We start from the raw sequence: 18,395 nt of genomic DNA, 5'->3' as shown, positions 1-18,395 counted from the left end.
ATAATCTATTCAATACAAGCCTCTCTGTGGCTTGAGTTTGACTTCCTCTTTTGTGAAAAGAGGGAATTGAAACAAGGCATTTTTAATGCCTTAGGACCTTAGAATCTCTGTTTTTAAGGTCACTAAAGCATTTTCTTTTTCTTCTGAATTTCTGTTGTTTGGGAGACAGTACACCCCAAGAGAGTCTTTCACTTTAAACAAAACACAATTTTGACAAGGCCTTAACTTCTAACTACTTTTCCTCTATTCAAAATGACAAACTATATGTATACCGCTGGATGTAATATTTTCAGAGAAAGTGAATGAGCGTGATTAATGATGTCATGGTAAATTAGGGTACAGCCAATTCATCCCCTTCCCCTGGCCCTGTGTCCCACCATTATTCAGCCTCACAGCAGTGACCATGACAGATGTTGTCCTGTAGCTTTTTCATCCAGTTCTAGGAGCTCAGCCCCCTTTGACCTCCATGGCCCTGAAAGAGCCCTCTCCCTCTGGCTTGCCCTTGCCATCTCTGCTTTCCTGTCTAGTCTACTCCTCTACCTTCCAATCTCAAAACCAGTAGGACAGGACCTCAGGCCCTGAGCCTCCTCCTTAAACATTCTTAAAGTTTTCTCACAAAACTTTGAATAAAATTATGAAAACTCAGACCATTTTTCTTGAACCCCAAAACAAATGTCCAATACATTATAAATCAGGCGTAAAGAGACATCTGAAATTAATCCTCATCTCTTTCTGAGTGTAGCTCTTCTGAGCCCTCGTATCAATTCACTAGTGAGTTTGGACCAGAACATCCAGTCCCCTCTTTCTCCGTGCTGAAAGGGGTGTACTCTCCTGATCATGTTGTTCTCATCTCGATTCAGATCTGGACCAGTCCTTCTAGGGAGACACACTGGATCATGCAGTGGTGGAAATGCACACATTACAAGACATTCCTCAGCTTTCTGTCTTTACAACCACCTCAGCTCCATCACCATCCTATGACCAAAGCATCCTCATTTTAACAAATGCTTTCTGCCTCCAGGGCAGAAAATTGGCCTCCAAATTTATATGTTGTTCATCTTAAGCCATTATGTAACCTCGTCTGTTATTAATGAATAATAATTGCCCATACAATATTCCCCATTTTTCAAAAGACTACCAAAAATTAGGAATGCATAACTGTTATATTCAAAATAGCAAAAAGAAATGTAAAAGTTATATATTACACTTTTTAAAATTCTTATCACACTTTACACTAGAAACATAAGTTAATACATATACCCAAAACTTCACCTAAATATACAATAAACAATTATATCCTGTTATACAGATGGTTCTAACCTAACAGTATCCAATTAATCTTTTTTAGTCACATTTATTCTCTGAAAAACAAAAAGAAAATTAAAGATTGCTAAGATGCAATCAAAGTTTGAAAGCAGAAGAAGATAGAAAATACATAGTCACTTACCGATGTGCAGATAAATTATTAAGGTGAAGTCCATATTTCTCCTCAGCAGATAACCCATCCATCAACAAGTAGAAAATGAGAAAATTGCTCTGGCCAAGAGGTTGTGAAACAAGTCTGGATTTCTCTAGCATATATGTATAAATTCTTGCTGGTTAAGAAAATAAAAGTGATTCTGTTAAATGGCATTATTAGTTTCATATCCATAAATTTACATATATAATTGTAGAGATAATAATGTGGCTTCTTTTCAAACACAGACCTTTTCTAAACAATATGAATAGACTTTGTTTTTAGAGCAATTTTTAGGGCCAGAAAATTTAAGCACAAAATAATGAGAGTTCCAATATACCCTTTCTCTTACCTCTTCAACATACTGTTTCCCCTATTATTAACATCTTACACTAGTGTGGAACATATACTAATATAGATAAACCAACACTGACACATTATTATTAACTAAAGTGTATAATTTACACTGGTGTTCACTCTTTCTGCTGTATAGTACTATGGGTTTTGAGGAATTCATAGTCATGTATACACGATTACATATCATACAGAATAGGTTCTTTGCACTAAAAATCTCTAGTGTTCCACCTATTTATCCCTCCTTCTCCCCTAGCCTCTGGCAAGAACTGATCTGTTTACTGCTTCCATAGTTATACCTTTTCCAAAGTGTCACACAGTTGGAATCATACAGTCTGTATCGCTCCACCTATTCATGCCTCCCTCTCCCCTAATCTCTGGCAACCACTGTTCTGTTTACCGCTTCCATAGTTATACCATCTCCAAAATGTCACATAGTTGGAATCATACAGTATATATCCTTTTCAGACTGGCTTCTTTCACTTGCCAGTGTTTGATGTTGTCAGGGTTTTAGATTTTAGCCATTCTAATAGGTGTGCAGTGGTATTTCACTGTTGTTTTAATTAGCATTTCCTAGATGACATACAACATGGAGCATCTTTTCATATGTTTAATTTCCATCTGTATCCCGTCTTTGGTGAGGCATCTGTGAAGACATTTTGTCCATATTTTAAATTGGGCTGCTTGTTTTCTTACTGCTGAGCATTCTTTGTACATTTTTGAGAACAGTCCTTTTTTATCAGGTATGTCTTTTACAAATATTTCCTTCAAGCCTGTGGCTTACTGTTTCATTCTCTTAACACTGTCTTTCACAGAAAAGAAGTTTTCAATTTTAATGAAGTCCAGCTTATCAATTATTTCTTTCATGGGTTGTGCTTTTAGTGTTGTGTTTCAAAAGTTATTGCCAAACCCAAGGTTACCAAGCATATCTCCTTTATTATCTTTTTAAAGTTTTATAGTTTTGTTTTTACATTTACACTTATGATATATATTAATTTATTTTTTGTGACATTTTGATGTCTACATTCATTTTTTTGCATATGAATGCCCTGTTGTTGTGGCATCATTTGTTGAAAAGACTATACTTTCTTCACTGAACTGCCTTTCTCCTTGGTCAAAGGTAAGTTAACTATGTTTATGTGGGTCTATTTCTGTGCTCTCCATTCTATTTCATTGATTTATTTGTGTGTCCTTTCAACAATACCACCCTGTCTTGATTACAGTAGCTGAATAGTAAGTCTTTATGTTGGGTAGCACCAGTGCTCCAACTTTGTTCTTCTTTTTCAATGTTGTATTGGCTATTCTGGGTCTTTTAACTCTCCATATAAACTTTATGTCAATATGACATAGTAATTTGCTGGTATTTTGGGGGGATTGTGTTGGATATATTGATCAAGTTAGGGAGAACTGTGAGCTTAACAATATTGAGCCTGTCTATACATGAACATTGAATATCTATTTATTTTATATCTTCTTTGATTTTCTTTCATCAAAGTTCTGTAGTTTTCCTCAGAAAGATCTTGTTATATATGTTGTTAGATTTATACCTAATTATTTCTTTTTTTTTGGTGTGTTTTAATTCAAATTGTTCATTGTTGATATTTTTACATATTAACTTCATATCCTGAAACCTTGCTATAATCACTTATTAGTTCTAGGAGATTTTCTGTGTGTTTGTTTCCATTTTTTTGGATTTTCTACAGAGACAATCATATTAAAAAAGACAGCTTGATTTCTTTCTTTCCGATCTGCATACCTTTTATTTGTTTTATTTTTCTTATTGCATTAGCTAGGACTTCCATTAAAATGTTGAAAAAGACTGGTAAGAGAGAACATTCTTACCTTGTTCTTGACCCACACAGGAATTACGTGCACAAATATAATCTACAACAAGACATGTCCTTGCTTCTAACAAAGGTAGCAAGAGAAATTATAGAATTTTCTTGATTTATTCTCACAATTTGAAAGTACCAGTAATATTGCTATGATATATATCAATAGATAATGATTATAAAGAGCTTCATAGACACTAGCAGTTATTACTATCAAACAGATCAGAACATAATATGGCCTTGTGATTATTAAGGACCAGGGATGTTGACAACACTTTATCACTACTGGAAGCACTGTGGGTGGGAACTGCAACAAAAGCTAGTATGACTTGAATTTATGCAGATACAATTTAGTAGATAGGATGCATGCTAGAACACTTTCAAGTCCTATACTGAAATAATAAAAAGGAGTTAAATCATGACTTAGAGTATAATGACAAATAATGAAACAGATACTTCAACAATAAAGTTTATATCCCAGTTAGGGAGCGAGATCAGTAATATGTTCATAAAGTAATGTATGCCCAGTGTGAATAGTGGCCATTCATCTTTTTGATTTACTGTGGTCTCATGGGTCCAGTAGTAGGACTAATATCTAATATTCATTATTTTGGTCCTCTGCCTTTAAATATTATAAAAACAAACAAGAAACCCATCTCGTAAATATGTGTGGTTGAAATTTATCTCATATTAGCTGAAAAATGACAAAAATATGCTATACAGGGATCACAACCCTGATTTCACCCCAGAGATAGGACTGGCAATTCATAAGTAAGTGTTATCAGAATTTACAGCTATGAGTTTGGAATGCAGAAAATCTTAACTGCTTCCTGAGCATTCTTTTCATTTAAATTTAGGTTCATTCTGGTCATTGTGAATGGTCAGTAAATTGTGTATTTGAATTTTAAATCAGCTGTGAATTACTGTAGCTTTTCATTTTGATGCAAGAATTAATGGTCAATAATTCTTTTTTCTTTTTATCAAAAGGTAGCAGTTCTTAGGAAGGCAAATGAATTTAATTATTCCCTACATCTGAACTATAAACAACACTTCATGTAATGAGTCTGCTAATGATTATTCTAGAGTTCAGCCTCTAAAAACAAAAATGTTAGGTCTGTCAACTTGGTTTTATACAGCAAATCTACTTGAATAAATGAAACCACTATTATAGTTCAGGGCCCATTATTAATATTGTACATGGTCAATTTAGCCACATAGTATGATCATCAGTGTTTTTTAAAAATCTCAAAATTAATACATTATTAAGAAAATATTAGACAATTTTTAGAAAGATTTGTCATAAGTGTATTAAAAGACACTTTCAAAATACCCTTTTAATGCCTTCATGGCATTACAGCCTAAAGGTGAGTTTAAAATTGAGACGAAGTAGTGTAGTTTCTTTTCCGTCTCTCCATGTGTACTTAGTCAGGTGGTGGGTAATTTCAAGTTGAGGTGTCTTTTTTTTAAGTAAATATTATTGATTATGATATTATAGCTGTCCCATTTTTTTCTTCCCTTTATTCCTCTCTGCCCTGCACCCTCCCCTCCTGCCAGCATCCCCCCCACTAGTTCATGTCCATGGGTCATACATATAAATTCTTTGGTTTCTGCATTTCCTATACTATTCTTAACCTCCCCCTACCTATTTTGTACCTGCCATTTATGTTTCTTATTCTTTGTACCTTTTCCCCCATTCTCCACCCAACCCCTCCTCACTGATCACCCTCCATGTGATTGCCATTTCTGTGATTCTGTTCCTGTTCTAGTAGTTTGCTTAGTTTTTGTTTCTGTTTTTAGGTTCAATTGTTGATAGTTGTGAGTTTGCTGTCATTTCACTGTTTATAGTTTTGATCTTTCTCTTAGATTGGTCCCTTTAACATTTCATATAAGAGCTTGCTGATGATGAACTCCTTTAACTTGACCTTATCTGGGAAGCACTTTATCTGCCCTTCCATTCTAAATGATAGTTTTGCTAAATAGAGGAATCTTGGATGTAAGTCCTTGTGTTTCATGATTTTGAATACTTCTTTCCAGCCCCTTCTTGTCTGCAAGGTTTCTTTTGAGAAATCAGCTGATAGTCTTAAGGGAACTCCTTTGTAGGTAACTGTCTCCTTTTCTCTTGCTGCTTTTAGGATTCTTTCCTTATCTTTAATCTTGGGTAATGTAATTATGATGTGCCTTGGTGTGTGCTTCCTTGAGTCCAACCTCTTTGGGATTTTCTCAGCTTCCTGGATCTCCTGGAAGTCTATTTCCTTGGCCAGATTGGGGAAGTTCTCCATTATTTTTTCAAATACATTTTCAATATCTTGCTCTTCTTCTTCTACTTCTGGCACCCCTAATATTTGGATGTTGGAATGTTTAAAGTTGTTCCAGAGGTTCCTAATCCTCTCCTCTTATTTTTGAATTCTTGTTTCTTCATTCTGTTCCAGCTGAATATTTATTTCTTCCTTCTGCTCCATATCATCAATTTGAATCCTAATTTCCTTCCCTTCACTGTTGGTTCCCTGTATTTTTTTTTCTCTATTTCACTTTGCATAGCCTTCACTTTTTCCTCTATTTTGTGACCATACTCAACCATTTCTGTGAGTATCCTGATTACCAGTGTTTTGAACTCTGCATCTGATAGGCTGGCTATCTCTTCATCACTTAGTTGTATTTTTTCTGGAGTTTTGATCTGTTCTTTCATTTGGGCCATATTTTTTTTGTCTTGGCACACCTGTTACTTCTAAGGGGAAGAGCCTTAGGTATTCTGCAGGGCAAGGCAACCTGCTTCACTGTGTTGTGACGTTGTACGTGGGGAAGGAGTCAGAGAGGGAATAATGCCACTTGCTCAGCTCTTGCCCCACTTTCAGTCACTTCCCCCAGTATCCATAAGCAAATTAGGCCCTTCTGGTGCTGCTTCCCAGATGGGTGCTTTTGTGTACATTCTGGTACCCTGTGGGTCTCTTAATGACTCTCCTGTGAGACTGGGGGTTTATTCTGCCGCTGAAACCCCCACAGGTTTCCACAACCAGAAGTTTTGAGGCTTTCTTTTCCCACACTGGAACCTTGGATTGCGCTGCAGTCTGTCTCACTCCCCAGTTGTTTTTCCTGGTTTATTGGCACACAAATGTGGGACCATCTGGTCTGCCAGCCACTGCCTTGCCTCATGACCTTTCCGCCCCGGCTGCCCGTCTCCACTCCTCCACCAGTTTGGATGAATATTTCTTCTTTAATTCCTTGGTCATCGGGCTTTGATAAAGTTTGATTTTCTGGCAATTCTGGTTGTTTTTGTTTTTAAATTTGTTGTCCTTCTTTTGGTTGTGTGAGGAGGCAAAGTATGTCTACCTATGCCTCCATCTTGGCTGGAAGTCTCTCAAGTTAAGGTCTTAGTTATTAAATTTTCTTTCCTTTTTTGTCTTCCTAAGCAAATAATTTGCTGAAAAAAATTCCATTTAATTGTAATAATATTAACCATGAAGTAACTAACCGATCAAGAGACTACTTTAAAAAATCTATACACATAGGAAATAAACTACCATAGTTGTTCCTTTCTGTTATTATCTAGTCATCAGCTAAAGTAATATCAGCTGAGAATGGAGGGCTGTGCAGTGATCTTCTGACCATCATGCTTCTATGATCAGAGAAATGGTTATTTTATATGCCCTTGTCCCAGCCAACATGTAAGCTTAAATTTAAGGCAGCATTCAAACCTAATCTAATTCCACACCAAAAAGAGACTTCAATACCTTTCATCTAAATTCAAAAACAGTGTAATTATTAATCATCCTAATTAGTGCATCTCCAACAGTGAATAAAATTGCTGTGTATTATCAGAATTCTGATCAGTAGGATTTTGAAAAATATGTACCTTGACATAGTTTTAGATGGAACAAAACAACCAAAAATTCAAATTTCCATTTGAAATCTTTTATGTCAAAAATAATCTTGACTAAATGTATACTTGTGCCCTGCATCTTTTCAGTGATCTTTGTAAGAATACATGTTTCTCAAAAAGTTTTGGTAATGTAAAATATATGTTTGCAGATTATGTATAACATAATATGTAGGAAAAGTACTTTACAGAGCTCCAATTTTTATTCACTATTAAATAGAGTATATAAACTTTGCTTCACCTTCAAGGAAAGTGAATGCTTGCCTTCCTTGTCTTTTTGACTTCCAGAAATTTACAGGCCCAACTCTCACCCTTCCCTACTCACATGATTATAAATTGTAACCTGCTCCCAGAAAGTCCCATCATGCCTTCTATTAGCAATCACCAAAAGCATATTATTGATTAATATAGCCAAATATTCTTTTTCATACTTATGCATTTCTTTTGACTTCATTATTAATGAACATTAATGCTAGGGGTGGAGTAAGTGAAATGTCCCTCAACTAGGAGTCCAAAGTATGGGAACTAGTCCTGCATCTGACATTGTCAATCTCCATGTCCCTTGTAACTTCTCGTTGCTTATCAGTAAATGAGGATTAAAATATACAAAGGTCCCAGGCTTCCCATGTACTCCAAAGGAATGAACCACCATTTAAATCCCTATTGTATAGCAGGCAATATGCTAGGTGCTTTTCAAACACTGTCTTCTTTAAATTCTGTTGCAAGCCTTTTTTACATTTAAACCCAAGAGACTTATCTCCAAAGCCCAGGCTGTTTGCACTAAAAGATGCTGTTCTTCAAAGGAGATAAGATCAATTAAAGCTCTCTGAAACTTTTAAAAAATAGTCCAATTGAGAGTACAATACTAAGGATAATTGATGATGATAATAATGAAGGCAAAGGCTGTCTTCTGGTTTGTTTTTAAAATCAAGATGTGAAAAAATACAAGGTAAAAGCCTTAATATATTATCCATCTCATTTGTGTTAACTCTAAGGTTTAAGTTTCCCAAGCAGATAGCATAGCCTTGGCATATTTATTGGAAGACATTTCCAATTGTTTGTAAATTTCAATTTCCATTTAAATATGTCTTCAGGGCACAGAAAAGATAAGAAGCCAACTATTCTTCATATTTTACATGTAGACTCTGGGCCTTATTCCCTTTGTAGACCTGTCAGCATGTTTTTCTGCTTTGCCCATTCCAACATGATAAAGTATTCTAGGTAAATTTTTTTTAAAGTCCTATTCTTAGTATACACAAATTCTAATTATGAAGAAAATGCAGCTTTGACTTAGAAAATAATCCAGAGTTAATTATTGATAACCTTCCTTATCTATTTCACACTCTCAGTAATATATGTCCTTCACTGGCATGAATGAGCTCGTGATGGTTTTTCGCAATTTCCTCCTTGAACTGAATAATGGCAGCTTCGCTTTATTGTTCCCTTTGCAATGCCATTGCTTAGATTCATTAACTCAATAGACACTTAATGTATGCCGACTATAAACCAGGGCAGACAAGATCTCTGCCATTAATGGACTTACATCCTAAAAGCTCTTGAACAGTAATACACTATATCACATTCTCATATTGACTATGTTTATTCTATGCTGATACCAGGGGACAATAAAAGCTATCAAGTCACTTCACTAGAATATCAGAACATCTGATTAACAGCTAACAGAGTCCTTTGTATTTGAACTTAGAGAATGTGGAGCAGTAGGCAGCATCTTTAGAACAATCTAGTCCAGGTGTCCTATCTCAGGTCAGACTACTGGTAGCATGGTAGGTGTCAGCTCTTTCATCGTGCTTGAAGGCATCCAGCACCAGGGTAAGAGAGTACTTTGCAATCATGAGAAAGTAAGGTGGAGAGCTCTTATGATTAAGTGAAGATACTCCTTCTCTGAAACCTTTACCAACTTTCGATAATATCCATAATAAATCTTTGTGCTTGTGAGCCTTTCTACAGTAGAAGATATTTGAAGCCACTTGTCCTATTTCCTCTGAGTCTATTCCTTTTCAGGGTAAACATCGTTAGTTGCTCCAAAGCTCACTCCAAACATGTGGCATGTCAATTTTCACTCTCCTGATAAACACTCTCTGAATACATTATTTATTTTTCTTCTTAAACAGAGGAAACAAAGAACTGAACTCCCGGTCTGACCTCTTCAGACTTCCCCTACCACTGGGCATTCTGCTTTCTATTAATATAGTCTCAGCACTGGCTTTTATTTGTTTGTTAGTTTTTTTACTTGTTAGTAGTTATTTGATTCTTAAAATTTCAAAAACTGTGAAAACCACCACAAAATCATTTTGCCAGAATTTTAAAAGAAAAGAGGAAGAAACGACCCAACAAAGGTAGGTGATAGGAACTAAATTAAGGGGTCTAATTGGGAGAACAGAAGGAGCAGAAAAACAATGTGGAAAGTGGAGAAATGTGGAGAGTACCTGAGTTGCTGTTTTCCTAAGAGGAGGGTAAATTCAATTATGCACAATGCATATACTGAATTTATGCTCATTGCTCTTTAATGATTCTGAGGGCATTTCAGAATCTTGAAGTGCCTCAAGTTCACCTTTATGAATATTTATTATCACTGTGTCACAGTGCGCTGCCTGCAGAAGCCGTGTGAGAGGTATTTGTAGATTTGATTATGCCAAAGCCGCATGGGATTGAGTGCTAATAGACATTGCTGATTAACAGAACTGCTCACTTCAGTGTTTTCTAGTTCTTTTTTGATATGTGCTTGCAATTATTTTCTTAAGTAACATTCCTGAATAAGAGGACATGTTAAATTCTATCCAGAAAAAGTGGTAATGGATAAGATCTCCAGAGCCAGTCATTGTATCTTGACCTTGGTAAAGGGAGTACCAAATGGAAAGAAGAGAAAAAGTCATGTAAATGGTGCTCCAGACAAGCAATTTTTCCTCTGCACCAATTGTGCATACACTCAAGTGGCCGGACTTTCCTTGGGAACAGTGCCTCTAAACTTTAGTGGTTCACACAAATCACTGGGGATTCTTATTGAAACATAGTCCCAATGAGCAGGTCTGCAGTTGGGCCTAAGAGGCTACGTTCTAACAAGCTCCGATTATGCCCATAGAGCTTGTCTTTGGGTTATACCTGGAGTGACAGGGGGTTGAAACATGCAGCTTTTGGAACTTCCTACCCCCTTAATTGTCATGCCTCTAACCACTGGTCACTGAAAGCTCAGTGGAAAATTATGGTCACAAAGTTTTCAGGCTGTGCCTTTCACTTGGAGGGACAATCTCACTGGGGTGTCATGAAACCAAGACAGAAAGACATTTGTGCCTCAGGGCATTTCTCTCTGAGGTCTTCCTAAAACAGTAGATCTTATCCATGGATGAAAACCAAAACCAAAACCGAACTGAACAAAACAACAAAAAACTTTCCTACTGTAGAATTTAAGCATCTAATCTCAATATATAAAATTACCTCTTTTGCCTTTTTATGAATTATTTTACCAAATTTCACTTAGTAAACATTTGATTTTGACATGTTGTTACTATAAAATGCAGTTTTTTGTTTCTAAATTATCATCAAAACTAACTTTTATTTCCTGAAGGGAAGATAGAATAACTTGAAAACATCAAATAAAATTATCTTTCAAAAATCATTGAAATTAGCAAATTTTTGTGTGCTAACAGATATTATAAAAGTTTTTAGCCTTGGCTGCTGTGGTTCAGTAGATTGAGCACTGGCCTGTAAACCAAAAGGTTGCCGGTTCGATACCTGGTCAGTGCACATGCCTGGGTTTCAGGCCAGGTCCCAATTGGGGGCATGTGGGAGGCAACCAATCAACATTTCTCTTACACAATGATATTTTGATTCCCCTCTTTCTCCTGACCTTCACCTCTCTATAAAATAAATAAAATCTTTTAAAAATTAAAAAAAAATGAAGTTTTCAAAATAGTTGATTCTTCTAAATAGATTAGGCAATCCACCTACAATTGCATTATTTTTAATTTGCATGGGTAATCTGTTTTTATTAGAAAGATGTAAAATTCTAGGTGGATCCTAAATTAGTTGAACTTAAGATAGACGATTTTCACAAAGTACACATTAAATATTTAAACGAAATAAGAAGAAGGTCTCTTTGGGTTTAGTTGCATGATTATGATTATTTTGGTGTTTTGATTTGTTTTAATTCAATCACTTTAAAAGTATAAATTCTGTTTTGTTTAAAGTAGTTTTAGTGTCATATAAAAAAACTATATACTCAACTTATAATTTTAATTATTTGAGTTCATATCTATGTGCAGCATATATTATTCATTTCAGCTCTTTTTGGTTCAGCTCCTTATTACATAGTTTATACATTAATCATCTTAAAAAGTTCACCTTGCATTTCAAAATATTTTCATTCAAAATAATTTTAGCATTCATAACCTGATATCTCAGATACGCTTGCGTGCACACACACACAGAGGTACGCACAATGCTCACTACTACCATGCTTGGTATTTCTCTGACCTCTTCTGGTAGCAAGTGAGATCTCCCTTTGCAAATTTTAAACTTACCTCCAGTTAAATGTGTTTTCCTCTCACAGAAATGTAGTTCGAAATACTTTATATAGCAACTGGACAGATCATTAAGAGTTGTCTTTGCATGTCCAAAGGCTTCTAAAATGCACATGACCTATAGTAAAACAGAACCATTTATTGAACTGCTCAGTTATTTTTACGTAAAATTAGAGAATAGTAGCAAACATACGGGAAATAGTCCATTATCTAAGAGGTTTTCTATTCATATAATACCATGTTGGATTTTTAAGGTCATTCTCCCCAACTGCAAACTCCAGCAGGGCCCTTCTCTGTGGTTTCGCCACCATTTCAGTAACCTGCAGACAACCGTGGTTCAAAACTATTAAATGAAAGAGTCCAGAAATAAGCAATTCATGAGTTTCAAATTGCACACCATTCTGAGTAACATGATGCAAGCTTGCGTCATCTTGCTCCATTCCACCCAGAAAGTGGATCATCCCTTTGCCAGCATATCCAAGCTCTACCTGCCACATGCCTCTTAGTCATGCAGCAGCCATTTGATTGTCAAATCTACTGTAGAGGCACCAAAGTGCTTGTGTCAACTAACCCTTTTTTTACTTAATAATTCCACATTTACATAGCTCTTATTATAATTTGTCGTTATGATGGTTTTATCTTTTTTAATCTCTTACTGTGTGTAATTTGTAAATTTAACTTCATCATAGCTATGTATGTATAAAAAATGTACACACAGATAAAATATCTAAATAGAAAATCATACATATGTACACTGTGGTAGCTTTGGAGGGTAGAAATTAAGGTTAATATAAGTGATAGAATATCTTTTAAAAATAATAAAGTCACTTAAACACTGGGTTCTAACCTTTTAACTCTTACTTACTTTACACACTCCTTTCAACACTGAGTCACTATGTTACCTTCCCTTTACCTTGTTTTTGCTCCCTTCCAACCATTCTCTCCCCCAGAAACAAGAATAAGTAGTCCAGATGATGCTGCATGTCCAGTGTTCCTTATCCCCATGTCGTCTCTTTCAGAAGTGAGGAGTCTGGGGCTTTAAAATACTTTTCATAAAGCTCCTCAGATCAACCTGGCATCAGAAACTTTCTTGATGTGTTTCTTTAAATACTGATTATAGAACAAAAGCCAATTATCCTCATAATTTATTGTGCCTGTAATAATGATTATAACCAAGTTATTCTCCAAGCTGCCTGAAAGTCTGGAAAGTCGAAGCGGTTTTTCTATCTTTTAAGATATAATGTTAAATACAGTTCCTCCATCAGCCACAAGAGGGAGCAAAACAATAATACTCACACCTTAATGACACCGGGTGGTGGCTCCTTAAAATAATTCTGGTGACAATTATTTTATTTATTAATTCTGGTGACAAATGTTTTTGAGAATTTTGATCTAAATTAAAAAAACAAACTTTGATCATATTTTTAAATTGTATGGACACTGCTCAATAAAGGTATTCAATTCTCCTGGAAGTAATTTGTACTTTGAAAGATGATATGAAACAGCATTTTTATGTTAATCAAGTATTAATAGTAGCGGTAATAGTGAAATATATTAAAACATCCATTTTGAAAGTTTGGTCTTCTGGACAGAAACGTACACTAAATCTTTACAAAAACTCTATGATTCAAGTCTCCTTATAATACATTAATTTTAAAGATCAGTAAGTTACAGTAGTTGTGACAGAAATGTTTTCTGAAAAATAATTATAAATAGTACTTATGGAGGCCCAATCTGCTTAATTTACAATAATACATTAAATAAATATATAGTGAAATTAACAATGTAATTATATCACATTTTAAACATATTATATTAAACAACTATTTTAAAATTAATTAAAAATTGGTATAAATTTTTAAAAATATTTGGATTTCTTGTTTTTTGGTGTTGTATCTGATAATAAACTGAATTTTTATTATAATAGAAAAAGCACACAAAAGAGAATTAATGACAAGTGCCCAAATAGGAAGTATAGGGTAATGGTTCAATGTATTTGCTTTGGAGTGAGAAGTAGCTGCCCTCATATTCCAGTTCTGCTAATGACAACTTATATCACATTGAGAAAGTGTCTTGAATTTACTGAACCTCATTTTCCTTTATTCTAATGCAGGAATAACTCCTTCAGTGGTTTTAAATGTCAGGTGTATAAAGCCCTCAGACTGGTGTCTGGCACATACTAAGCATTCAACAAATAACAAAGATTAATCTTATTTTTGTAAATAATAATAAAAATTGATATATAACAGTATATACACAAATATAGTGAATTTATATATATAAAGTTATATATGTATATATGTAAAGTCATTTGTATAAACATGTGTATACATGTATATGTAGACATGTGTATGTGTGGGCATATATTTCTTTTAATCTTCACAACTAGTCTGTTTATTTTACAGAGAAGAAAATTGAGAAATTAAGTAAGTTTCCCAAAGCTCAGAGTTTGTAAATAGTGGAGCTGGGATCCCAACCCAAATAATCTCTCTGTGGAATTAATGTGTTTAATCACTGCATCATAGGGCTATTGCTGCTAGAATAACAATAAATAATCTATATTAAAGCATGAAACTAAAAACCATTAAACAAAAGATAAGTACTCACGTTACATTTTCTCATTATGCAATTCAGATCCACAATTCAAGTTTAACTTGAAATAACCAGTGGTTTTTAATCTTTGGTTAGCAAATTGACCAATAGGTGGCACCAAACAAACATGTTAAGAGAAATACTGAGAAAATGAAAATAAAAGATAGTTCACCATTCAACTTGACTTTGAAACAAAATAATGAGAGTGTTGTACAGTAATAAAACTTTAAATTAAAAAATGTTGGCAAAGGGAAGTAAGTATGTATTTCCTCAGTACTTACTGATTCAGATTTTATTGGCATCAATTTTTCTATTTACATTGTATGGTTTTTTTTTCCTAGAAGATGTTAGTAATTACTCCACTAAAAGTTATGCACTATTATCATGGTAGCAGTTAACCTGTTGTATTTTCTAGAAGTAAAAGCTTGTGGCCCTCTTTCTGCAAAATAACAGCTTAATCAGCTTGACCATATCAGTCTGCCCTGTGAAAGCAGTTGCTCAGTAAATGTTTCACTAATATGAGCAAAACTAAATGTTTCTTAAAGTTGAAACTGAATTATTCCAGAATTACTAAAAAGTCTCAGGCAGTCTCCCACCAAAAACAAGCATGACTTTTATGTTCCAATAAACCTACTGCCATGGAAAATCCCCTGCTTCCACAGTTTGAAATTCAAATACAGGGATTATAAACAACAGCCTTCTAAATTCAGAAATATCACAGCTGTGGATCCCTAAAGTATATGTGTATTACCTACATAAAATTACTAAAGTCATCTTTGGAGCTCAGGGCTCTCCCTCACCTTCCGGATACCAACTACATCTCTTCTCCTCCCTCCTCTCTGCACCCTCTTCCTGGAGAGCACTGTTTCCCATGACTGCACGGAACATAAATGGCCAACTTCTTCCCACACCCCTTCATTTTCTCTTTGCCCTCACACTCCATATTATAAGCTTTATTTATACATCTTTAATCATGCCTTTGATGGAAACCACAAGGAAAATATTCTCTACTTCTCAGCCTCCACACGATTCTCAACTGAAGGCCTTTGTAATGTGGCCTTCCTTATATGTCCCTGCCACTCCTTCACTATTTATTCTTTGGTAACTGCTAATAAGAACAATCTTCCAAGTTTTTGCCTCACACTATACGAAGATCCAGGGCAAAACTGTTTGGGATAGACTGACCCGTTGCTCCCCAGCGGAAGGTACTGAGTGTGTGTTAGTTGCGCACATGGCCCCTTGAGACGGCATCATGCACCAAGTCTGCTACGTGGCACCTTGGAGAGATGTCTCACCATCTCGTTTGGCTGGACTAGCTGTCTAATTCAGCCCACTCACTTCTCTCCTTTCAGGGCCACCGAACAAAGATTCCTTCGGTCTCATTCTGCACTGAACATCAAGCCTTCTGCTAAATAGATCCATATTTCCGGGATGTTCTTTTCTACTCATCTCCTTAATCTGATTTTTCTTTCATGTAGCTTATCTCATAAATGTTCATGATTTCAGTGGACTACTGTGAGGTTATAAAGACTTATAGTTGATTCATAAATTTAGCCAATTCTTGTATGTAATTCCTACACATACACTTGGACACTACGCAAAAACTATGGCAGGATAACTTTCAAAAACGTTTTAGACACTGAATGATACCCATGCAGATAATAACTTAAAGAAGAACCAAAAAAAGCATAAAGACATGAAGTTCTAAGCCATACTCAAACCTGAGAAATATTGTTTCATGAGACTAGAAACACTTATTTATGATATCCTTAACCTACTATGAGGAATGTATAAAATAAAACAATGAATTAGAAATAGTTTTACTTAAAATTTGCATTGATAGTATAATATTGATTCCAAGATTCTAATTAATTTTGGTAGAGTTAGATCTATCTTATCCAAGGAAATGCAACTTAGAATGTATTCACTTACTAAAATGCAAAGCCAATTTATATAAAGTAATCTAGAATGCACTTTAGAAATTACATAGCCTGCTCTTTCCCAAAGGATTATTTTAATAAATGATTGTTTTAGTCTATAATTTACAGTGGAGTCTATTGTTGCTTGTCATTATAATTAAACCAATATATCCTGTTATTTTATTAGTTAACCTGAGTCTATTTTATAACTGTGTTGTTTTATAAATTCTGTAATCCTTAACTGTCAAGAGTCCGCATATTACAATATCTGAACAAAGGAGATCATTTATACTATTCTTTCCAAGTCAACCTAGAATGTTCAATTATTTTGAGCTGTGCTGTAGAATTAATGCAGGTGCTCAATTTATAGGTTGAGCTTAATAAATGGCTATGAAGTAAAGTCATTAATGAATACATATGATACCATGGATACACTGCAGGATGATTTATTATATATTCTTCATAAAGAAACCTCCGGAATCAGGCACATTCTTGGAAATCCATAAAAGCAAATTTAATTTTTTAAGGACTTATTCAAAAGTAGAAGATATAAGGAAATAACATTAATCTACCAATTAAATATCAGTTCCTCTCATTTCTAAGTGAGGAATCCAGTACTAAATTTGCAGCATATTCCCATGTAAACACTTCCATGACAGAAATAATTCTGACCTGCAGGCGCAAGTGAAACAAAACCAAACACAAACAGCACAATACCCACTGTGCAATACATTTCTAGATTCTTAATGTGTACGAGCCTTTAGACAGCATTGTTTTAAGGAATGATCTCAGATAGTAGCAACTGTTTTTATTCAAATATAATCAGACACTATGCAATTGCTGAATGAAACTCAGGTCTTATCCTGCAAAGGTGTGTGCGTGCAGTGAGGCCTGTGCTGGAGGAGGAAGCTGTGTAAACTGAAGACTGTCATTACGTTTGCCATACCTCACTTAGAAATATGCACCAAGAAAGTGTGTGCTGCTGCAACATGGCCTATGATGTGAAATGTGTTTTTATTGATCAAGAAAATGATATAGCCTATAGGGATACCATTCTCTTGCATGTCATACAGTGCATGTTGATTTTTTAACAAAACATATTCTTCCTACATCTGTGAGACACTGGATGTAATTTTTGACATATAAGGTTAATGTTTTTTTGGTCTGGACTTGAAGATTTACTTCCTGCTCATGAATGTTCTTAAGGTTTCTTGTTGCCAATTCCTATACATACACTGAAACTTTATTATCGGCCTTCAATAATCCCCACCCAAGATTGCTGATTGGGTCAGCCTTGCCAAAGGCATCTACACACCAAAGCGACATTTTATACGTTAACAACTTCTAACTAAATTACATATTTTTAATCCAACTGGCCTACAAATATGAAGAGAGTATGTTCAAAATATTTTTAAATATATACAAGAAAAGTTCACTTGAACAATATTTATACTAAGGCTCAATCTTTTTTATTTTCACAAATTTTGACCAACTTAAGGTCAAATGTATGGTATATTATGATGCCATTCTATTTTTAAATGACACGTTGCTTGGTTCAACATATTTTCCAAGCCAAATAAGAAACTTACGTGTTTAAATTTGGAATCAAATATAGGCCCACTGGTTCCAGATCTACAGGTTAGGTGCCTCATTATTTGTTTGCTGGCTTCAGTCTTTCCAGATCCTCTTTCTCCACTAAAAACAAAACAAAACAAAAAACAAAAAAAAAACAAAGAGAAAAAACATAAGTTTACTATTTGGGAACACGCAGTAAAAAATTAATAACCACAGATAATTCTCAGATACAATGATGGTAGGGAACAACATAAC

At 34.8% G+C, this 18,395-nt stretch overlaps 1 protein-coding gene across 2 annotated transcripts in view; it reads right to left on the bottom strand.

The window, feature by feature from the left end:
- The window catches only part of MYO16 (myosin XVI), a 590,664-nt gene that overhangs the window by 259,471 nt on the left and 312,798 nt on the right, over positions 1-18,395 (bottom strand). For both annotated transcript variants that reach the window (XM_054574388.1, XM_054574387.1), the window contains exons 14-16: positions 18,155-18,260; positions 12,055-12,172; positions 1,448-1,595 (exon numbers count right to left, since the gene is read on the bottom strand). In XM_054574388.1, the coding sequence (XP_054430363.1) occupies positions 1,448-1,595; positions 12,055-12,172; positions 18,155-18,260 (372 nt within the window). The remainder of the gene's footprint in view (positions 1-1,447; positions 1,596-12,054; positions 12,173-18,154; positions 18,261-18,395) is intronic.

The sequence above is a fragment of the Pteronotus mesoamericanus genome, unplaced genomic scaffold (genome assembly GCF_021234165.1).
Source record: "Pteronotus mesoamericanus isolate MK-2021 breed Mesoamerican mustached bat unplaced genomic scaffold, CSHL_Meso_final contig_26, whole genome shotgun sequence".
Taxonomy (NCBI): Eukaryota; Metazoa; Chordata; class Mammalia; order Chiroptera; family Mormoopidae; genus Pteronotus; species Pteronotus mesoamericanus.
The sequence above is the reverse complement of the archived record's forward strand: the minus strand, read 5'-3'. Positions and strand labels throughout refer to the sequence as shown.